The following is a 24743-nucleotide window of genomic DNA, read 5'->3' on the forward strand; positions in this document are numbered from 1 at the left end:
TCACAGAATCTGTCTCTGCGGTTAATGCAACGCAGTAGGCCTGGCCGCTTTAATTTTTGCTATACATTTTCGGGGTAACTCGGATGTACTGTAATCATTAATATTGACAAGAAAGGACTTGAGGCGTAATCTTACCACAAGTTCTTCCAGGATGCTTTCTTCGGACTGGCTGCGCTTGTGTTCGATTAGATTAGATTAGATTAGATTAGTTATTAACTTATTGCTGTTTTCGATTTTTCCCTTAAAACTCCAGTTATCGTGTATCGAACGAAATTAATCTCCATTTCATCACCAAACAGGTAAGCAACTTTATTTCAATTTTTCAAGAGAAGGAAAAACTATTGAAAAAAAATTCGAAATAGTTCTAATCTGGGTGCTGAATAGTGATTCGCAAAACGGCCTCAATTTTGAACTGTCAAAGTGGAAACAATTTTTGATTTTTTTTTTGAAATTAAATATGTCTTTATTGAACTTTCTTATAATAATTACATTTCATTTACATTCTAAGTGGTATGGCTACATGCTCTTCATCTTTGTTATATTTTTCGTTTTATTATTAACTGTTCACATTCATTTATTTACTTCAAATTGTTTTACATTTTTGCATTGAATCGAATACATTTGGGTAAAAAAAAGAAAAAAAAACACTTTAACAACTAATCCTAACTTAAAACTAAAAAAGTAAATTCATTGAAATATTCAGAATCATTAGAACGAGTAAACTACGAACTATATTTTAAGATAAATCCTCCAAGCGTTCTTATTTGTTCCTGGCGAATTTTGCACCCACGCAGAGTTGCTGTCATCTCGATGAAAATGTTTAGAAGTTCTTGTGGTGAAAACAGGTCACTGCTGCCTTCATCCGTTGTTGCTGGTTGGTTTTCCCTCGGTTGCTGACTGAAGCCAGGAGGTGTGCCGCTGATTCTTGTTGTGTCCCGTCATCTTGAAGACTTCGATCACGTTCAACTTAAGAGTTTTGAGCTCTTCTTTCAGCACACTCACATCCATGTCGTACAGGCCACGGAGGACCTGTTTCATGGGGCGTTTACCTGGATCGTCATGGCTGTAGTATTCAATCTTTGTGTTGTTCAGGAAATCCCGAACGTAGTTGTAATCCTTTCTGGTTGGTAGCAGAATTTTGAGTCCATCAACACACAAGCGAATGGATGCTCGTAAAGCACCGGATTTGATAAACCCGGTCAGCTACTTTCGCACCGAATCCGATGACGATGTTTTCACAAAAATGGGTGGCAACTTTTCCCGTCGTTCAAATTCTTCCTTCTCGCTCACGTCCACAGGGAGGGTAGCGAACTGGTTTCCAGACGAATTTTGAGCGTCCTTGCTCAAACTGCCTGGCTTTGCAGGTAGCGCTTCGGCATTCTTTAGCTTCTTCAAATCTGCCGATCCTGCTGGTGAGGACCGCCTCTTTTTCTTGCCGTGAGGCATTTTGCACTTTTTAAGCACTTTTTTGGTTTGTGAGGGACGCACGTCTGACTCGCTTCTCTGCTGATCGCAGACTCCGTGGAAACAATTTACTGTTCGCCAAAAGCAGAGAGTGTTGTTATCGATCATTAAACATTGTTTTTTTTTATGCAAGAATGAAAATGTGTGACTTTTAAGGACCTGGAGAGAAGTCAAAAAATGTTAAGAAAGTTGATGTCCAGATCGTCATTTTTTATAATTATAAATGGAAGTTGTTAATTGAGTCGATGCGGTTGTATTCATCCAGAAGCTGTCTTTATTATTTGATTTCGTTGAAAACCTGGTTTAGTGAAAATGTTCTCTGTTTGTAGGATCAGCATCGCTAGAATTAGCGATTATAAAACAACTCATTTACCAGTAACAAAAAAGTCATGCTTGAGCTTGAACAGCCTCCTACTTTGTGGATGTAAACAAAGTGGGATCATTCGAAAATCACGTTACGCATTCTCTCTACTCATCACACTCCATGCGGCCTCAATTTAGAACTGTCAAAGCGGAACCAATTTACTGTTTGAAAAATGATGCAAGAAGTGGCAAGTATTGTAATCGATCTATAATTTATTTTGTCAGGAATAAAAAAAATCGAGGGCGTCGAGCTTTTGAGGTATTCGAAGCCAACAAATTTTAAGATGAGAGTTGAAATCGAGATTGGCATAATTCGTCGCTAACATTTAAATAAGCGCTATGTCTCACGCAAAACCTATGCTTATGACGTTTTTTTAAATGTTAGCGACGAATTATCAATAACTATGAATGGCACCAACAAAATAATATTGAATAAACTTACTCCAATATCATCATTGCTTCTGATTCATAAAATTCCACCCACTTCTGACGCAATTGTTCGGCACGTGGAAAACAAAGGACTCTTTTGGCTGCTCATCGTCAAGTCTACGAATAAAAAAAGCGCGAAGCACTTAATATTTTAGCGAAAACTTTAAATCATCAGATCCAAAATGTTTCAAAACAAGGCACTCCAGCAGCAAAAAATATGTCACGCTTGAGCTTGAACATAGCCTTCTACTTTGCTTATGTTTACAGCTGGAGTGCAGTTGTATTGATGGGGAGCAGTGAGGACATTCCTAAATCACGTTACACATTCTGTCTTTTAAGCACCCAGGTACAAATATGTTGAAAAATAATAAAAATGTAATATTTTTATGCATTTTATGTTTTAGTTAAACATTGTTTTATGTTTTTCTCCATTTTTATTTATTTTCGATTATTTTTTTATAATTTTACAGACAATAGAACCAAAGCAAATTAATCGCAAATTTGTTGATCCCCTCGAAAACAATATTTTAGAAATGGTCAAGCTAGGACATGACTCCTGCAAGATAAAAAAAAGTCACGTATTCAACAAAAAACTACATTTTTTAATGACTGTAAGGCCGTTGCAAATATTTTTCAAAGTTTATTTCGCAAAAAAAAAACTCTGGCAACATATTGCGACATATGCGTGTAAAATGCATTTAAAACACTTTTTTCATCCAAATGTTGAAACCTTTACTTGTAATTTCAATTTTCAGGGGCCCCCCTTGACATTGCTCAGAATCGAGGGACTTAAAACTTCAAAACATATTAACAACGGTCTAACTTGAAAACGGTGCACTATATCGATTTTTCTGTAAAGCACTTTTCGATTGCAAATTTAATTTTACATCTAGAAATAGTGTCAAAATTGTAGATCATGCAGCAAGTTTGTACGTACGTAACTTAGTAGTAAATATTACTTTTCAATACAAGTGCTGAAAAGTCGTTTCAAGAATGACAGGAAATGTTAGTAGTTTTACAATGGAGTTTAAAAAATCTGCTTTTTTCAATATTTTTTAAAAACTGGCAACACTCATTGATTGACAAAAGTTGCTCAAAATGACCTCCTAAACACGAAAAAAAAATTAAAAAAAAAATTGGCAGTGGATGATTAATTCTAGATTAAATTTTCAAAACAACCTATCCGTCATGGGTTTCCTATGCGGATAGGACCTTTGAAAATTTAATCTGGAATTTAACAGTTAATTTATGGTTATTTTTTAATTTTAAAACTCAACTTCTCTTGTTTGATATTTTTCTTGTTTCATTTTTGGTATTTTGATTTGCATTTATCTTGTTTAGTTTATGCTTGTTTCTGGTAGTATTTGGCTTACTCTACCACTTGCTATCATTACCTTTTGCCTATCTTGTTTTTTTCATGTTTTTAAAGCAACTTTTTCATTTTTTTTGCACGTTTTTCACATTTTTCACTTTAAAATAAAACCATTATCATTCAAATTATTTTAAAATGCATAGAGGCATAGTCTGGGACAATACAAAAGTTACAGCATAACATACACAGTTTTTTTCCAATGCATTCTAAAGATTGAAAATTGGTTGAAAAATTTATTTTTGGAGAATTTTTAGATCGAAGCCCGTCTAGAGAAGGGGTTTGTATACATAGGAAAAATCTTTACCAAAAAGTATCAACACATGCAATGTACTATTTTGAACAACTTGTAGAAGGAATTTTGTAAAAAATATTATAAGCGAAGCAAAATTTATATTTATTGGAAAACTTGAAATCTTGACATTGACATTGATATCATTGACAGATAAAAATCACGATTGAACTACCCTTCCACGTTGAACCTGCAGTCTTCAGGGACTCCCCCAATTGGCACGCGATTTTTGGTGTCTATTTTCAGACAGCGCAATTGAACAATAGGTCAGCCAATCCACGTCGTTCCCTTTTAAGGCTCGCGTGGAACCCGCACACGTTCGTTCGCTCTCATAACTTTATTATTCCTGCTCCGGCAACAACCACGTGCGTGGGAGGTTGAATATCTAATAAATCTAGTTTTTCAAGGTCATCAACGCGCGCCCCCAACAATAAAGAACTTTCTCTCTTCTCTAAGCCTGGAGAGCCGACGATTCCCGCGGAGGCGATTTCGCGCGTCGAAACCCGTTCCGTCGCTCTTGACCTTACACACATCAAAGACACAATCGAAGACAATCAGCCCAGTTCACCCTGAACACAAAACAAAAAAAAATCATACGTGCTAATTTTAACACCCTCTCCTCTGTCGTTTCCTTCCAGATGACCCAAAGCCGTACCCGACGGCGGACACTTCGTGGGACGACTGCCGTGGTGGTGGTGGTGGCCTGCTGGCAGAGATCCCCCCAACGTCGACCGTTCCGGTTCACCAGCGGCAGCTGAGCGCTCCGGAAGCTACCGATTACTTCCTCAGCGACAAGTTGATCCCGTACCCCAAGGGTCAAGAGCAACCCCAGCGCAACACCAAGCTCGAGTACAAACCGTCCACGCGCACCGTCAGCTCCGAGGACAGCTGCTACTCCGAGGAGCGGTACATTTCGTCCTCCTCGGAAGACGACGAGGACGAGGACGAGCTCGACCTGGACGAGAACGACATCCGGGAGGAGTACCTGCGGCACCACAATCGCGCAGCTCAACGCCAGAAGCAGCAACCAAAGAGCGGAGGAGGAGGAGGACTGCTAAAGTCCGCCAGTTCGGTCGAGGTCATCGGAAGTGCGCTCGAGTCGACGGCGAGTGATCGACGGCGGAGCATCACCCAGCTGCAAAACACCCTCAACAAGGCCAAGTACCACCTGTCGTTTGATAAATGGAAGAGTCACCACGGGGGCAGCGGCAATCAGCAGCAGCAGCAGCAACAGCACCATCAGCTTCTGCACAGAACGTCTCTTCCGGCTACGGTCGCTGGTGGAGGCGCTGGCGGTAATGTCCTGACCGCGTCCGATCTCGTCAACAATAACAGCAACAACAGCAGGAATTCGATTCACGGTGAGTTGGTTTTTAAAGAGTTTTCTTAGAAATTTGCAATTTAATTGTTTATTTCTGACAAGGTTCTGTTAGTTTACAATTTTTAATTTAAATTTTTAACTTTTTGTATTGAAAAAATTTATTTTCATAATATTTTACTTTTTTCATAATATTTTTTTTAAGTACAGTCCAGACTCGATTATCCGAAGCCTCGATTATCTGAAGTTTCGATTATCCGAAGTTATGTATAGAACTTAGGATAATCGAATCATGACCAAAAAAAATATTTTTCTTACTCTTAACATCACATTCGAGTTTTGCAACCCAGTTTTAGTCATTTTTTTTATATATTCGATTGTCTTTTAAAAAAGGCATTTTTTCAATATGTTATCACCACCAAGGGGTAGGACAGTGAGTCATTTTGAGAAATCTTGAATAGAATTGAGTAACATTGAGCCACTCAGAATTTCTCAATCTTAATGTGAGTTCACAACCGACGTAACAAATTTTGACACTGACATTTGAAAGCGAGACAACTGACGTTGATAAATAATGCAAAACAAAATCAACTTGAAGCTGAAAAACCCCAACGAAACAGAAAGATAGGTTCAATTATTGAAAATTCCGTTAGATTCGGCGGATGCAAAGGCCGATTCATTGGGAAGGATGGTTCCGGAAGCAATCCTGAACAGTTTTGGGCGACGACCAGTAGAATGGTAGAATAATTCAGGCAGTTCCTTGTACTTTTTTTTTGATTCCGTGTCCGTGGAGGAAAGGAATTTTAGTGTCCAAGTTGGCACAAAAACAAATCTAACTATTTTCAGGTTCCAGCGACAGGACGTCAACTTGGACAAAACCCACAGGCCGCTTAAACTACCCCCGGAAGGCAATTTGATTTATAGAAGATTTATAGAAAATGACGCCATCAACAAACGGAACGTGGTCAAACCCCGGTCCAGCAAACATCTCCGATCGACATGGACATACTTTGATCTTGCGAAACAAAGGTGTACAATACGACACGGTAGCCAGGATTACGGTTGCCGATGTGATCGTCGATTTTGTGGACGTGGAATCGATGAGAAATTTCGTGCGCGGTACGAAGCATTTTATCCCGTTTCGACCAACCTGAAATCAACGATTCCTTGAACGGGATACGTTCGTAATGATTTGTTGCAGGTGATACGCGTAAAGTTTGGATTTATGGCGATGACTCCACCTCAGGAAGTGCTGAAAGCTCTGCTGGCCGGAATCCACCCAGCACAAACCGTTCCTTGAACGCGCCGAAGTCATCACCGGAAGTAATGATAGCATTAATTATGGCCAGACGAACGGGAAGGAAAAATAATATGAAAGAAAAACGAGGCCAAGTCAAAAAGTGCCTCGTGGCAATGACCGGAAAGGTCCTGATCGACATTAAGACTGCAAAAAGGAATTTTTCGCGACCAAGCGAATCGAATCCTTAACAGAAATAACTGGAAACGGGCTGACACGATGGACTGCCGGCGGAAGGATAAATATCTAGACTCGAGAAATGATCTACTAGATTTACTGGCCATCTTCGGTCGGACCCCCAGATGAACAGATGGCATTCCGAGTGTACGTTGAGGTGGATCTAAGCTTCAAAGCCAAAAAGAAATGGTAGACAATACGGAACAATCCGGCCAAACGTAGTGAAAACAATGCAAATTTCTGCCCATTTCTAAAATTTACCAATTTTTCTCCCCTAAACAGAGGGGTCTTGAAAAACTGGACTGGCTGTCAGGTGGCCCGATCGGTGCTGGCCACGATCGGATCGAGGAGGGCGATGATGGTGCGGATTAGATTTTGTGGAACCGGTTTCCGAAAGGAAGGCCATTACGAACACCTTCACCAGAACGACTACAAAAAGCTGAGCCAAGAGGACATTTGACGATGACTCAATCCAGCAATGACCGTTCTTCTGCAGCTTTACCCAAACATCAACCTCCACTAGCAAAATCATTCATCAATAAAGTTTTGTTCAGTTTCTTTTTTTCATCCCACTATTCCTCCGACTTAGGCCACTTACTGGCAGAATGTTTGATACTATAAGCAGCCCGTGTCAGGTTCTGGCCACCATGATAAGAACGCGAACGACATAAGAAAACAGATCCTTGACTCATCCAGGCGGGTGAGGACCCCTTTCAAAATGATTGCCACTTCGATATCCGGAAGCACGGCATCCGCCGCGGAACAACCGCCATATTCGAGTCGTAGTCAGGGGATCCCGAGGGTCTTCCTCGTCCGCCCATTCTGATGGGATTCCAAAAATGGTGCTAGGTCACTTTGGCACGACGAGGTCAGCAGCTTGACGGAACGGTCGTACGGTGACATTCAAAGAGCGTGAAGCTTGGCTAGGCCAGCAAACCAAAAACCACTTCGTTGTAAATGATCACGTGCTGCAACGGAGAAATCTTCCACCTTCCGCATCACAATCCGGAACATTTTTTTCGCAGCAAAAACCAAATCGAAAAAAAAATGCGGCAGCCTCTTGGGATGAAATAATTTTTTGCAATCACGCTGATCTGTCAAAACATCTATCCACAAATTCCGTAACCTGGTTTCCAATTACTCAGGAGAAAAAATGAGTAACATTGAGTAAGATTGAGTAACTTTGAGAAATTGAGTCACTCAGTTTCTCTCTGTCCTACCCCTTGATCACCACCATTTCAGCCGCCATCTTGGATTTAAAAATTCTAAATAAGTTTAGAGTATTTCATGGCTCGACTATCAAAAATAAGACAACGAATTTTTTTTTCGTGATGCGATTATCCGAAGTGGAATTTTTCTGAGGCCTTCAGATAATCGAGCCTGAACTGTACTCAAAAATTTAAAAAATTTCTTAAAATTTAAACTCTAAAAATTCATTAAAAACTCGGAATATTTGTTTTATAAATATCAAAAAAATTATCAATAAAATAAAAATTTGATGATTTTAAATTGCATGAGCATGAGCATGAGCATGGTTGACTGCCAAAGAGCTGCTACTCCGTTATTGACGGATCAGCTGAAGTAACACAATGAACCAACAGATGAGTAGTGGGAGCTAATCATCCTCACTGTATAACCCCTGAAGATCTCTGATGATTTTAAATTTCAGAAATTCTAAAAATATAAATTTAAAAAAAAAATAATTAAAAATGTCTCAAATTTCAAATTCCGGAGATTCTATAATTCCTAATTGAGAAAACTAAAAAAAATAACATGCTCAAACATTTAAAAAAAATAATCTTAAAATTAAAAAAATTATAAACATTTAAATTTACAAACTACAAAAATCTTAAATACAAATAGTCATAAAAATCAAAAAAAAAAGAAACGAATGTTAAAGAAATCTAAATTTAACAATAAATAAAAAAAAATTATGATTTTGAATTTCAGAAATTCTAATATTCCAAAATAAACATATAAAATTATAAATAAAATGAAAATTCAATTATCTTGAATTTCAGATATTCTAAAAATCTAAAATTAGGAAATTTTAAAATCAAAAATTCTAACATTTCAAAATTCAGAGATTTATTTTTTCAAAAACAAACAAACTTAAAAAAATAAAATCCAAAAAATAAAATTCGTGAGTATTCAAAACTTGAAAATTATAAAAAATCTAAAATACAAATATTTCTAAAAAATTGAAAATTCAAAAAAATAGACATGAATGTAAACAAATTCACAGTTAAAAAAATAAATAAAATTTCTTTGATTTTGAATATCTGAGATTAAAAAAATAGTTTAAAAAATTTAATTATTCAGAAAATTCAAATAGAAAACAAAACAAAAATAAATTTAATCAAACTCAGACATTTTGTATTTTTTTTTTAATGTAGGCCGTTGCAAATATTTTTCAAAGTTTATGTGCCCCCCCCCCCTGAAAAATCAGGAGGAAAAAATATTTTTTCGAAAAACTTCAAAATTTTAATGAAAATAGTGGTCAAATCGACTTAAAACAATCTAAAACGCATTTTCCTGCATTTATAATCGTATTAAGCATGTTTGGGCTAGATTAAAAGTATTTTGATTTTTTTTTTATGAAACTCCAATGTACAGCACAGCAAAAAATTTTTTTTTTGCAAAAATATAAATTTTCGTCAATACTTAGGTATTTTGGAAACTAATGATTGCAAAACATCTGGGCAGGTGTAAAATGCATTTTTAAATACTTTGTTCATTCAAATGTTAAAACCATGGCTCGTAAATTCAATGTTTAAACTTTTTTTTTGTTTGGGGGAGGGGGCTCAACTTAAAAATATTTGCAACAGCCTTACATATTTAAAAAAAATACATAAAAAGAAGACACAAAAGTAAAAAAAAAAAAAAAAAACAAAAATTCAATAATTTTGAATAAAAAAAAATTGAAAACCAAAAACATTAAAACTAATATTTTATAATTTACAAAATTCCAAAATTCTGAAAATTAACCCACCGGTATGCATGTTTTTTTGTACACACTTTGTAAGGCATTTGTATGAAACGCAAGAACACACGAAAGGTAAATAAATGAAAAATACATATATTCTCAAAACGTTAAACTATTTTTAATTTTTTTTTAAATAGTAGGAAAATTCAAAAATAAAAGATAAAAATCTTCAAAATCTTCAAGATTTAAAAAAAAACAATTAAATTTCAGAATTACGAAATATCTAGAATTTAATATTCCATAAATTATAAATTCTGAAATTCAAAAATATTGAAATATTTAAAAATCAAAATGCAAATATTCCAAAAATAAAAATATCTAAAATCTGAAATGTTGAAATTAAAAAAAAATTAAAAAAAATAAAATGCAAATTCCCGAAAATTTCAAAAACACAAAATTTAAATAACAAGAAAATTCCAAAAGTAAAGATACAAATCTAGTCTTATCGAACACAAGCGCAGCCAGTCCGAAGAAAGCATCCTGGAAGAACTTGTGGTTAGATTACGCCCCAAGTCCTTTCTTGTCAATATTAATAATTGCAGTACATGCGCGTTACCCCGCAAATGTATAGCAAAAATGTAAGCGGCCAGGCCTACTGCGTTGCATTAACCGCAGAGACAGATTCTGCGAACGGACCACATTTCACAGAATCAACAGGGGAGGAAGGATGCGTGGACATACCGTGCCAAACGCTCCGAATAAGTTAGTGTAAATTGGCAATTATTCATATTTTCAGGGGAAAAAAAGAAGATACAAATATTTAACAAATTTAAAACAAAAAAAATGTATTCAATGTTTTTTAATTCAAGAAATTCAAATGCAGAATTTTAAAATTAAACTCTACAATTCCAAAATTTAAAAATTCAAGGGATTAAAAATTAAATAAAAATAATAAACTGAATTTAAGATTGTTTGTATATTGCAATCTTTTCTTGGGAGGATTACGAAAAGAATGCACGACTTTTCTTGACCGCGCTTCTAAACAAATAATTTGATAAATTATTTCACAATTCCAGCACCCACAATGTCCAGCACAACGTCCTCTCCGGCGCATCCTGCCGTCGCCGCGGCGACCTCTTGCGGGCTCGTCACCTCGACAACGCTCGGCATGAGCCCCGGCTCGTCCGCCACCAGCCCTCCGTCGGCCGGGTCGTCCCCGTCGATCGCCTCGTCCGAGCCGTTTTCCCGCCTGTCGCGCTGGTTCTCGATCCGCCGTGGCTCCATGAACCAGTACGACGTCAAGGGAAGCAGCGGCGGCTCGACCGGTTCGGCGGTGACGACGGGTTTGGGTGGCAAGGAGAACCGCCGGAACAGCATCGACCACGTGGACTCGACCAACGGGGGGTACGGAAGTGCTGCCAAGTTTGACGGTGGCAAGCTGGCCATGGGTAAGGTGCTGGAAGCGGAGGAGGATCCGCTGCAGCTGGCGCTGGAAAGTTTCGCGATGACTCGGGGACCGGGAGTGGCGGCGGAGAGGAGACACGTTCCGGTGGCGCTGCCACCGGCTCCGACCGGGCTGTCTCAGCAGGAGCTCAAGCGGAGGTTGATCGTGGCCGCGATCGTGCACAGCGAGAACTCGTACGTGGCCTCGCTGCAGCGGCTAGTTAATGTGAGTGCGGGATTTTGGAGATGTTGTGGAGAATGTTTAATGATCATTTGTTTTCTTCCCTTTTCCCAGGAGTACAAACGACCCCTCGAGGAGAGCAGTCCGCCCATCCTGAACCCGTCCAAAACCGCAACCCTGTTCCACCGACTGCCGGAGATTCTCCAACTGCACACCCTGTTCCGGATATCGCTCGCCGATTACATCCAGAGCTGGGACACGGAAGAGAAGATCGGCGACGTGTTCGTCGCGACCTTCAGCAAATCGCTCGTCCTCGAGGTGTACAGTGGTTTCATCAACAACTTCTCCATCGCCATGGACCTGGCCAAGGTGGAAGCGAAGCGCAAATCCGCCCTGTCGGACTTCTTCAAGGTCAAACAGATCAGCGCCCACGACCGACTCTCGTTCTTCGGCCTAATGGTGAAACCCGTCCAGCGGTTTCCCCAGTTCATCCTCTTCCTCCAAGATCTGCTCAAATACACGCCCCAAGGTCACCACGACCGGATGTCCCTCCAGCTGGCCCTAACCCAGCTGGAATCCCTCGCCGAGATGCTCAACGAACGAAAGCGCGAAGCCGAGCAGTTCCAGGCGTTCAAGGAAATGCTCGAAAACATCAGTGGCACGTTCAACATCCGGTCGCTGGTGTCGGGCGGCGGCGCCGACAACACCATCAACAGCACCAACACGCGGTACCTGCTCCGGGAGGACAACGTCACCCAGCTCGAGTTCAACCAGTCCGGTTTCATAGTGAAGAGCAAAAACGGCGACTGCTGCTGCTCAACGACAAGGTGCTGTGCGTTTCGGTGGCCCCCAAGCAGAGCCACGAGTTTGGCTCGTCCGAGAAGCTCACCTTCAAGTGGATGCACCCGGTGCAGGACGTCGAGATTGTGGACAACAACCAGTCGATCACGCTGTCGCGGATATTGACCGCTGGTGAGTTTTAAGCTTCTTCTTTCGCAGTTTGAATTGCAAACACATTTATTCGGATAAAATTACTGAAATTAGAAATTACTGAAATTCAGATGGTTGACTATCAAAACCAAAATCTACAGCAGTTCAAAATGTTAAAGAAAACACAAGAAAAGAGGCAAATGAGGCGGGCCCTTGCCGTCATTTACAGCCATCGAGAGTGTCACCAATCGATTTCTCGTGATTTTTTACATAAAATAAGATACTTTAGAAGTGCGGCAAACTACGGCAGATATTCGATAAAAAAAAAACACCCTAAAAAAGGCTAAATGGGGTAAAATGGACCGCTTCCCGTCATTTGCCGTTAATAAGAGTATCACCAATCGATTCCTCGTATTTTTTCATTAAAAATGATACTTTTGATAGGCAGAAACTGGCGACAACAAAAGATCCGTTTTTCACCCGTTTTTGCCCACTGTGCATTTCTTGTACTTCAAATTCGGGTTTAGTGACCTAAAATAATCATATTTTCATTATTGGTAATATGGGTTTCAAATTTCAAATGGATTTTCACTATTTTACATTTTAAACATTCACCGAATACCGTATTTTTTAAATACATACTATTTTTTATAATCAGCAATTTAGATATCAAATTTCGCGGGACCATCCATAAACCACGTGGACACTTTAGGGGGTATGGCGATTGTCCACGATCCATACAAAAAGTTTTTGTATGGACAATTGTCCACGAGGGGGCTGAGATTTCAAAAAGTGTCCACGTGGTTTGTGGATGGTCCCTACCAAATTTTGCGAGATTACACTTCCTAAGACATTTTTATGTTTACAAAATAGACAAAATACCGTTTATTTTTAAATTCTAAAATTTTGTTATTGATTTTGAACGACAGTTTTTACAACACAATACAAAAAAACGCAAAAATATACGCACGCAGAAAAAAGTTTTGTAGAATCAGCCTGTACGAGGTTTGAATCAACAAAAATTTTGTTGAATATAATCAACGCCGATTTTGCGTTGAAACAAACCTTGATTCCACAAAAGTCTTTTGTTGTTTTGAAAAAGCTGCTTTGAGGTTTAGCGTTGATTCAACAAAAAATATGATTTTCAAATCAACAAAACGTTTTGTTGATTCAAATATGCCTTATTTTTCTACGTGCGGTATTATGTAAAAAAACGCAACATTTGATATCTGTAACAACTTTTCAATAGGGCGAAACCCTCAGATGTAAACAAACTGAGTTTTTGTCAGAATCATATAAAGCGAACAAAACTGATTCTAAAACATTCTCCATCATCACAAAATTCCGAGAATACGTAGTTTTACAAGCAAAAAACAAAAGGGCTAATCAACAACATCAATCAAAACAAACCAAATTGAGTTTCCGCCCTTGTGTTTTCATCCAATCACGAAGGGCGAATGTAGTGTTTTCTGCAAGTTCCGACGTATATTTAGAAACACTAAATTTTCGTTATAATTTAGTGAATTTTAACCTGACAATCCTCAAAATGGATCAAAATGTATGTTTTTGATGTCTCTGACCACAATTCCACAACAAACACAGATTTGTATGATCCTAAATACATAACTTTTTAATTTCAATTATTGTAGTATCGGATCTGGTCTGGATTCACAATCTAGATATGAAGGTCCATAATTTACAGGTTCTTGGGACATCCGGGGACTCTGGGTCGAGCAGTTGCAGGACAAAAAGTTAGTGTAGGGAGGTTTAGGAGGAATGCCGTACAAAATCATCGCCTCCGTAACCATCGAAGCTAAGCAAAGATTGAGAAGGCAGGATGGTGTCGCGGGGTGGCCTAGTCGTCAGGTGCCATGTCTCCCACTTCCGGCGGGGACACCCCAAGGAACGTCACTTCAATATAGACCACATCGTCAAACCAGCTTGCTACTTACGGTGTATCCTAGCTCAACGAGTCTTGGCCTGAACCGGACTCCTTATGAAGTCTTTCTAGACCAATTTTTTATCACTGAGGTTGCAAATATCACTGTATTATCACTGACTGTAACGTTTCACAATGATAAAAAAGTTGTTTCACCACTTAAAAAAAAACCCGAAAAGTGAACAAAAACCAAAAGGGCGAATATGTTGTTTACTTTTGCTTTGTGGCGTAACCTGACAGGCTAAACCGTTGTTTTGGTTGAGTGGGTGGCGAATACGGTGGGGCGAAAATGGAGGTAGCTCTTCAAAAAGGCGTAATTTGTTTTTCTCAATTTTTAAAAGCAAAAACACCTTAATTAATTTCAAATTGCTCTCTATGATGAAATTATTGCTATTTTCTATTACGTTTTGAAAAAAAATATGGTTTTCATGCTTTTTTGTGGAAATAGGAATTGATCGGAATTGCAAAATTTTGAATGTTGATTTTCCCGAAACGGCAGGATCGTAGGTTTCGCCCTTTTGAAATGTTGTTACTGATATAGAGCAATTCTCCACGAAATCGGTATTTTTTTTTAATTTTAATTTTAATATTTTTTAATCCGACTGAAACTTTTTTGGTGCCTTCGGTATGCCCAAAAAAGCCATTTTGCATCATTAGATTCTCCATATAATTTTCCATACAAATTTGGCAGCTGTCCATACAAAAATGATGTATGAAAATTCAAAAATATGTATCTTTTGGAGGAATTTTTTGATCGATTTGGTGTCTTCGGCAAAGTTGTAGGTATGGATATGGACTACACTGAAAAAAAATAATACACGGTAAAAAATTTTTTGGTGGTTTTTTATTTAACTTTTTCTTGCTAAAACTTGATTTGCAAAAAACACTATTTTTATTTTTTATTTTTTTATATGTTTTAGAGGACATCAAATGCCAACTTTTCAGAAATTTGCAATCAAAAAGTACTTTAGTGAAATTTTGATAAAGTGCACCGTTTTCAAGTTACGGCCATTTTTAGGTGAGTTTTTTGAAAATAATCGCAGTTTTTCATTTTTTTAAATTAGTGCGCATGTTTGCTCACTTTTGAAAAAAATATTTTTGGAAAGCTGAGAAAATTCTCTATATTTTGTTTTTTGGAACTTCGTTGACACGACCCTTAGTTGCTGAGATATTGCCATGCAAGTGTTTAAAAACAGGAAAATTGATGTTTTCTAAGTCTCACCCAAACAACCCACCTTTTTCTAATGTCGATATCTCAGCAACTAATAGTCCGATTTGCAATGTTAAAATATGAAACATTCGAGAAATTTTCCGATCTTTTCGAAAAAAATACTTTTAAAAATTTTAAATCAAGACTAACATTTTAAAAGGGCAAAAAGATCAATATTACGCCCTTTTGAAATGTCTGTCTTGGTTTAAAAAAATTTAAAATATTTTTTTCGAAGAGGTCGGAAAATTTCACGAATGTTTCATATTTTAACATTGTAAATCGGACCATTAGTTGATATAAATTTCTTAATTTTAAAATTTTTGATATCGTTTTACACCTTCACTAGCGTGGTTCACGTTTCTATGAAAAAGACAAAAGTTGTTATTTTGTCTTGCATCAACCGGAATTTCGTTCTTTTATGTCCCCAGAAGCACTCCTGAAAATTTGAGCCCATTTGGTAAGGTCTAGGAGCTCCAGTTTTAATTTGAAATTTATATGGGATTTTGATTTATTTTCCATGGGAAACTATCTTTTTTTACATTGTATTAGGAATTTTTTTTTATAAATCGATGAAATGACTTGATTCTTATAGTAGGAGATAGGTTTTGAACTGGGGAACAACTTTGTAGAACATACCAACAAACTAGGAAGTGACCCTTTAAAGATACAGATACTTTTAGATGGTGGCTTTTGAAGGGGCCAGCCACCATCTAAAAGTATCTGTATCTTTAAAGGGTCACTTCCTAGCTTGCTGGTATGTTCTACAAAGTTGTTCCCCAGTTCAAAACCTATCTCCTACTATAAGAATCAAGTCATTTCATCGATTTATAAAAAAAAATTCCTAATACAATGTAAAAAAAGATAGTTTCCCATGGAAAATAAATCAAAATCCCATATAAATTTCAAATTAAAACTGGAGCTCCTAGACCTTACCAAATGGGCTCAAATTTTCAGGAGTGCTTCTGGGGACATAAAAGAACGAAATTCCGGTTGATGCAAGACAAAATAACAACTTTTGTCTTTTTCATAGAAACGTGAACCACGCTAACCTTCACCCTTCAAGTTCGGTCCGAAAAATAAGGTGACAATTTTTTTTCAGAAAAAAAACTTATTTTTTATGGAAATAAAAGAATTTTCCAGCGTTCATAATCATATTGAGCATGTCAAAACAACAGTTAATTTAATCTGCATTCAAAATATTAATACCTTAAAAAAAATCTAAAATTCAAACATCCAAAGATTTTGAAATTTAAGTTCAAAAAATTTTAAAATTCGAAAATTCTAAATTTGCAAAGTTCAGCACATCTAATTCAAATATTTGATTATGCTACTGTTCAAAAAATCTAAGAAATTATAATTTCAATACAATAAAAAAAAAAACCAATAACTCAAATATTCTTCGATTAAAGTTTAAATTTTGTTTCGTTTTTTCAATCTTTATTTTTTTTAGTTCCTGAGGCCATTGCAAATATTTTTCAAAGCTAATATGTTCAAGCTTTTAAGTGCTCTAAAAACTGCTGTATCTATTCAGACTGTCGTCCCGATTCGCCCCAATTGACGTTCTATACACATATTCGACAGCTTCATCAGGAGAATTATTTTTAGTTCCTATACCATTCTATCATACTGATAACACAACTCGACATGTTGGAAGTTGATGTCAGTAAACGCCTCAGTTTCATCAAGGTATGACAGATTTGGGCTCCCTGAACACGCTCCAATTGACGGAATTAAATTGTAGTGGAATCCCTGCTAATAAATGAAATTATAAATTTGGGAACAAATTCTATGGAATTCTCTTAAGCAACCATGCACATCCACGTTTATCTATGGGGGTAGCAAAAATAAGGGGATGCGCATGGTTGTTAAACTTGATCCCATAGCAAATTTACAATTTTATTTACTTACAGAGAATTTACTAAAATTCAATTTTGTTGATTGGAGCGTGTTCAGGGAGCTTAAATCTATCATACCGTTAACTGACATCAACTTCAAAAATGTCGAGCTGTGTAATAATACTTTTTACGCGCCCTTGCACTGACGAGAGAAATGTTCACTCGTTTCCGTACATGCAAGACCAAGCAATTCTTTGCCCTTGGGGAGCTGATGATAAAGTACACAAAAACAAAGTTAATATTGCTGACGGGTGTATGATTTTCGCCTCCCAACCCATGTCCTAACCTCCCTTCCCCTTCCAGGCATGAAGCGCGGCAACAGTCTCAAGTCCAACTCGAGCTTCGACTCGCCCCACATCGGTCCCGGTGGCCTTCCCGGCGCCTCCACCACCTGCAACTCCACCATGAACAGCTCGTTCGGTGGCGCGACACTGCCCGGCGCCGCCGGCTCCGACGCGGACAACCTGTGCGGCGAGATGAATAACCTGATGCACGACTACGAGGTCATGTCGCGCATCAACGATCTAGTGGGCACGCTCAAGGGCACGTACCGGGAGATCAACCTGGGCGTCACCAAGTCCATCCTGGCGGACATTCAGGCGTCGATACAGGTAAGCGGGTGCTTCTGGAAGTTGATTTGAGCTTGAAGCTTAACAGTGATTTTTCAAAACAGCGAAAGGACGAAGAAATTTCCTGGGTGGACTCGTGCTGCCTGCAGCTGGTGCTCAAGAACGCCGCCAAGGGCGGCAAGGAGGACGTCACGTACACATTCCAGATCGAGAACCCGGTCGTCAAGAAGGACTGGATTACGGAGCTGCGGCTGGCGCAGCTCGCGCTCGATCCGAACAACTCGCCGGCGTGGCAGATCGGTGCCGAGCACGAGCAGCGCTACTCGCTCGCCAAGATGCCCCTGTTCGTGAAGGCCTATCCGGCGTACAAGTCGCAGCATCAAACCGAGGTGAGTCAAAATAGTCAGTCGAGGTCTGAAATTCATGACGAAAACCCATAGTCATACTGCAGTTCAGCACGCATTTAATCCAATTTTGTTTCAACTTCATCCTGAACACTAGTACCATCCATTGCATGACTCGACAACTTTCTCGCTTCCAGGTCTGCTGCGGTTGTTACTTCTCGTCGAACCTGGCATCGGGCATGGCGGCGGCGGCCGCTCGGCACGGTCCCCGGCCCTCCTCGCGGAAGCGCTCCAAGCACTCGAACACGCTGTGGATCTGCTCGAGCGACAAGATCAACAGCCATCTGACGATTTTGGCGCACAACTCGGCCCAGCATCAGAGCAATGGGGGATTCGGGGAGGTGGCGCGGTTCAGCTTGGCGGAGACCATTGTGACGTGTATGGAGTACGTGAAAGAGGGCGGGTTGATGAGCGGGGACGATGTGGGCGCGGATAGCGTGTGGATGGGGACGAACAACCACCGGGTGTTGGTGTACTCGGCGAGCTATCCGATTAATGATGAGCAGCTGGTGAACTTGTCGCTGCCGGGGGTTCCTAGTCAGATATTGTACTTTAACGAGCGGGTGTTTGTGGGCATGACGAACGGGAGCGTGCTGGTGTTTGGGAAGACGGCGCTGGGGATTTGGAGCTTGAACAGTCCGAAGATTTTGGCGGTGCAGAGCGAGCCGATCAGCAGTTTGCTGGCGATAAATGCGAGTGTTTACTTTGCGGCGGGGAAGCACGTTCATGTGATAAACGGGCGGAGTTGCGAGGTGGAGAAGAGTTTCCACGTGAAGCACACGACGGTGGGGAATGTGAGTGCGAGTGTGAATTTGCTGGCGCATTCCGGGATCGGGTTGTGGATCTCGCTGAAGAATTCGAGCATTATCTGTCTGTACCACACGGAGACGTTCAAGCACCTGCAGGACATCAACATTGCGTCGAACGTGCTGCGGGTGACGTCGTCGCACCAGAACCCGTCGCGCGAGTCCAGCTCGACGGCGATCCAGGTGACGGCGCTGATGGCCGCGAAGGGAATGCTGTGGGTGGGTACGAACGTGGGAATTACGTTGACGATCCCGCTGCCACGGTTGGAGGGCGTTCCGATCATTAGCGGAGGGTGAACATTTCGTACCACGCGCATCTTGGGCCGGTGACGTTCCTGTTGCCGCTGGTGACGCGGTCGTACCATGCGTTGGCGCCGGAGTCGGCGGTGAAGGCCGCTGGGGATGTTTTGGATGGAAAAGGTGTGGTTGAGGCGAAGGAAACTGTGGAGAAGAGCGCGGAAGATGCGGAGAAGGGTAAGGAGGTCACTGCGAGTGCGCTGAAGCAACAAATTTGCTCTAGTCCGGTGATTCTCCGGCGGAAGAAACCCGCTCCGATGGACGCTGGGCGGATGGCAAAGACGTTGCCGCGAAATCTGCGAACCAGCAGCGGTGCCTTCTCTCCGTCGATCCACTCGACGCTGTCCTCTTCGTCGCAGTACTCGGACCAGGGTTGCGACGTGTACGGCCTGTACAGCGACCTGATCTTCGTCAAGGAGGACATCGAGAACGGAGAAGACCGGAACATCCTCGACCCGAACTACGACTACCTGCGGCGGAGCGATCCGGACATTGCCGCGATCCCGGCCAAGGTGTCCACCCTTGATCGCCGCCTCCGGATGAAGGTGAGCCGACCACGCTCCCTGGACCTGTCCAACTGGTCGATGGAGTCGCGCTCCTCCAGCGTGTACACCTCGTCCGGCAGTGACGAAAACGTGGGCAGCCGCAGCGGCAGCAAGAACGTGTCCCGCAACAGCTCCAGCGCCAGCCACAAGATGAACGCGTCCGACCTGGAGCACATCAACGAGAACGAAGTAACGCCCCACCCCAAGTCGGAACTCACCGTCCCCGCGTCGGCGGCGGCCCCACCCTCCAAAGAACCCGCCGAACCGGCGGAAAAGTTCCCCACCCACACCGGCAAGCGGAAAAAGACCACCTCAAGCAGCGCCAACGGAACGACCAACGCAGCTGGCGGCGGCAGTGGCGAAAACGGTTCCGCACGCCGCACCATCCTCACCCTGACCGGCGGCCGCGGCTACGTCAACTGGCGGCACATTTGGGAGCGCGCCGACGGCGCCGCGAAATCCGCCACCAACTCGCCCCAGAACCACCACCAGCGAACCGGCTCCACGACGTCGCTGGCAGGGCTCGGCCAAACCAACTCGACGGACGCCCACGTGCTCATCTGGGAGAAGAAGCTCTGAGTAAGAAGGTAAACAAAAACAAGTGGGTTGGCCTACTGCGATCGTCTTGAGAAAGGAAAAGTGAAAGAGTGTCACGTGACGTGGAGCGTCACGACGCACTTGATTTATCCCAGTGTAAAACCTTATAGGTGAAAAACAAAACAAACTTTTTTAAGAGAGAGAAAAAAACAATGTGATATAAAAAAATGTTCGTCGACGTCGTCACAGCCAACCAAACTCCTTCCGCACCGGATCCGGAAGTTAGTGCTTTTCCACACTCACTCACTCACACACAACACAGAAAGATTTGGAGAAACCCTTAAAAAGTGTATAAATATTTGTTTTTTAATACTAAAATATTTGTCAAAATTGGCTAACCGCGCAAGCAAAGCATTATTCAAACAAAGAGATTTGTTAGTTGTATAAAGAGAGAAAGGGTAACCATTAAAAAAAACCTAAAATATATCAAAAATATCAAAGAGAGGTTATGTAGGCAAACAAAAAAAGAGATCATGAATTTAAACGTTTCTTCCACAAAATTCTCACCCAACGGTGTCTTTTTTATCAGCGATAAGATGTATTTATTGTTACTTTGTAACTTCGAATAGTTCTACAACACACAAAAAAACTCACAGCCAAAAGATTTCCACACAAACAAACTTTCCCCCTTGCCCCAAACTTAAAAACAACAAAAAACCTAAAGTCTAGAAACTGCAAATAATAGTTTAACGATTTAATTTCGCAACGAAACACGCTGAAGAATTCCTCACCAGCAACAGCGATGCGGCAATCTTTCAAACTCGAAGAGAGAAAAATTGTGGTGCCGGGTTCAGCTATTTCTCCCTCGAGCAAACATTTTCCAGTAGCGTTTAAGTTGTGTTTAGAGTTTAGTACAAAACAGAGAAGAAAAAAACGTTGAAAAAAAGCTAAAATATTTAGTTTAGGTTTGTACAGGGTCGTAACAACACACACACACACACTATTGCTGAGAAGATTGAATTGTTTGCAGGCGAGTCTGAATTGTCGAGGAATTTGTACAGAGTTAAGCACGTTTCGTTTAGAATTAAGCTAGTTATCATTATTGCGCTATTTCTACTTGGTAATTTTTCCTTCCTTTCCTCTTCGAACACATTTTTGTTATCACTCGAATACATTTTCACATTTCAAAAATCTCGTTGATTTCCTTCATTCTGACTCATCTTGTAACATAAGCAAGTGCTCTAAACTCATCGCCATTCCCCGTGACAACTTATTTTGCACCAATCTCATCCGAAAAAAAAAAAATCAAACGCATTCTCAATGGCGCTCATGCAGTCTCATAACCGAAAATTTTACAGAACAAACAAACATGTTAATAACAAAAAGTAAACACACAGCAAATTCACTGGTAACTATTTGTAAAAAGCGAAAATAAGAAAACAAAACAAAAAGAAGATTGAACGTCTTTTTACTGTTGTAACAGGAGAAGATATATCACAAGCATCCTTTATTTCTATTTACTCAAAGTCTGTTGCATCAGAGAATGTGAATGTTGCATTGTGCATGGAAAAGCTGCTCGTTGATTGAATTTCTGCTTTGTATTACAGAAGAGTTTTGCATTGAAAGTTGAATCTTTGCAGGTAAGTACTGAGCTGGGATCGGAAAATCAGTCTGATGCAGACTCGATTATCACACTGACCTACAAAAATTGAGTAAAATTTCTGCGCAGGTTCAACTCTAGGCTTTTCTCCAAAGTTTATATGGAGAATTATTGCGGTTTGTCGCTGTTGCATACAAGCAAAAAATTGAATGGAATATGTGGGAGTAGCGAACAGCACTTTGGAAAAAAACCATTCGGCCCTGTCTAAATACTGCCACTTTTGAGCCATAGAAATATATGGATAAACATTTTCCGCCAAGTTATGATTTTTTTGGAAAAAATAAAAATTTTGGTAAAAAAAAATCCAACAGTTTTTAATGTAATATTTCATTTGAACTCGAAAAGTACTTCAAAGATTTTTTGATGAAGTGCACCGTTTTCAAGATAAAACCACTTAAAGTTTAATTTTAACTGAAAAGTTTCCTTTTGTGGATTTAAAAGAAAAACTGTCCATTCCTGAAAATATTTTTTCGAATAGTTCAGAAAATTTCCAGCAAAAATTGCCTAAGAGAAATTGAGATTGACCTCTGGTTGCTAAAATACAGCGAATAAAAAATAGTAAATCCTGGAGATTTTCCCTATGACCAAATAAGCTATTTTGCGTCATTGGTTTACCCATACAAGTCTCCATACAATTTTGGCTGCTGTCCATACAAAAATGGTATGTAAACATTCAAACAGCTGTAACTTTTGAGTGAATTTCCTGATCAATTTCGTGTCTTCGGCAAAGTTGTAAGTATTGTTGAGGACTATTGAGAAAAAAATAGGTACAGGGAAAAAAATGCAGATTTTTTAATCAACTTTTTTTTCACTGGAACTCAATTTCCCAAAATAAGTATTATTTTATTTTCGAGATTTTTTGATATGCTTGAGGGGACAAAAATCCGCAACTTTTGAGCCATAGAGAAACATGGTCAAAAAATCTGCCGCCGAGTTATGAATTTTTGAAAAAAATAGTGATTTTTGGAAAAAATCGAAGTTTCATGCAAAAACAAATTTGACATTATTTTTAATGCAAAATTGAATTTGCAATCAAAAATTACTTTACAGATTTTTTGAAAAAGGGCTCCGTTTTCAAGATATAGCCACCGAAAGTTTGATTTTAGCGTTATTGCAGTTTTTCAATTTTTAAAAATAGTGACCATGAGTGACCGATTCTGAAAATATTTTTTTTGAAAAGTTCAGAAAATTTGCTACAAAATTGTCTAAGAAACATTGAAGATTGGACCTCGGGTTGCTCAGATAGAGCCGCTTTAAAAAAAAAGAAACGCGAAAATTGAAGTTTTCTTAATCTCACCAAAATAACCCACCAATTTCTAATGACCATATCTCAGCAAATAATGGTCTGATTTTCAATTTTAATACATGAAACATTCGTGAAATTTTCCGATCTTTCGAAAAAAATATTTTGAAATTTTTTAAATCAAGACTAGCATTTTAAAAGGGCCAAACATTGAATATTACGCCCATTAAAAATGCTAGTCTTAATTTCAAAATTTTCAAACATTGAAAATCGAACCATTAGTTGCTGAGATATCGTCATTAGAAAATGGCGGGTTGTTTTGGTGAGATTTAGAAAACTTAAATTTTCGTGTTTCTTTTTCTTAAAGCGGTTCTATCTAAGCAACCCAAGGTCCAATCTTCAATGTCTCTTAGACAATTTCAAAGAAAATTTTCTGAACTTTTCAAAAAAAATATTTTAAGAAATGGTCACTCATGGTCACTATTTTTTAAAAATTGAAAAACTGCAAATATTTCGCTAAAATCAAACTTTCGGTGTGAATCTACTTATGTGAAGTACTTTTCGATTGCAAATTCAATTTTGCATTAAAAAATAGTGTCAAACTTGTTTTTGCATGAAACTTTGATTTTTTCCAAGAATCACTATTTTTTTTCAAAAATTCATAACTCGGCGGCAGATTTTTTTACCATGTTTCTCTATGGCTCAAAAGTTGCGGATTTAGTTTTAGTGAAAAGAAGTTGATTAAAAAATCTGCAATTTTTTTTTTTCGTGTACCTATTTTTTTCTCAATAGTCCTCAACAATACCTACAACTTTGCCCAAGACACCAATATGATCAGAAAATTCACTCAAAATAGCTAATTTGGTTTGAGTCAAATAAAAAAAAATACAAAAAAAAAAATGGTTGAAATCGGCCGATTTCGTAGAGAGTTGCTCAAATGCAAATAATGTTGTATGGAACTCGTTGCAAAACTCCACTTTTTCAGAACTCGTTGTATTTATCCAATGAGGACAAAGGACTCGTGCTGAAAAATCTTATTTTTGCAACTTGTTGAAAATATTATTTTGTTTGTGATTTTTTTTTCTAACCATACACACCAAATTGCTTCGCTGAAATTCAGTAAAGTATCACTGAATTTTCATCAACTGAAGATCAGTAAACTCGATTTGTTACGAAGGGGAGGGAGGGGGTAAAAAATCCCAAATTTCGCGTTACGTTATAAAAGAACGCTCCCTTGGCAGCATCCAAACAGTAAGACATAAGTAGGGCTAGTGATTTTTTACGGTAAAAAAATGAAATTACGCGGCATGTCAATTTCAAAACGTTAGAATTTCACGGAATTTTTTGTTGTATAGTTTAGAAATAATTGAGTATAGGAATGTTACTCAAAAAGTTAGTTATTTGAAAAAAAGAACATCCTAATCAAAAACTTCACTAATAGTAGAATCA

The 24743-nt window shown here is 39.3% G+C and overlaps 1 protein-coding gene across 1 annotated transcript in view; it reads left to right on the top strand.

Moving 5' to 3' along the window:
• Window positions 1-21845, top strand: part of LOC6040414 — a 149994-nt gene extending 128149 nt beyond the window's left edge. Inside the window, 8 exon segments of the mRNA XM_038248912.1 lie at window positions 4556-5278; window positions 10712-11304; window positions 11374-12055; window positions 12058-12231; window positions 17537-17844; window positions 17907-18191; window positions 18344-19304; window positions 19307-21845. Coding sequence (XP_038104840.1) covers window positions 4556-5278; window positions 10712-11304; window positions 11374-12055; window positions 12058-12231; window positions 17537-17844; window positions 17907-18191; window positions 18344-19304; window positions 19307-20433 — 4853 coding nt within the window. The 3' untranslated portion in view covers window positions 20434-21845.
• The last annotated feature ends 2898 nt before the right edge of the window (window positions 21846-24743 follow it).

Source organism: Culex quinquefasciatus, chromosome 1, assembly GCF_015732765.1.
Source record: "Culex quinquefasciatus strain JHB chromosome 1, VPISU_Cqui_1.0_pri_paternal, whole genome shotgun sequence".
In the NCBI taxonomy this organism is placed as follows: domain Eukaryota; kingdom Metazoa; phylum Arthropoda; class Insecta; order Diptera; family Culicidae; genus Culex; species Culex quinquefasciatus.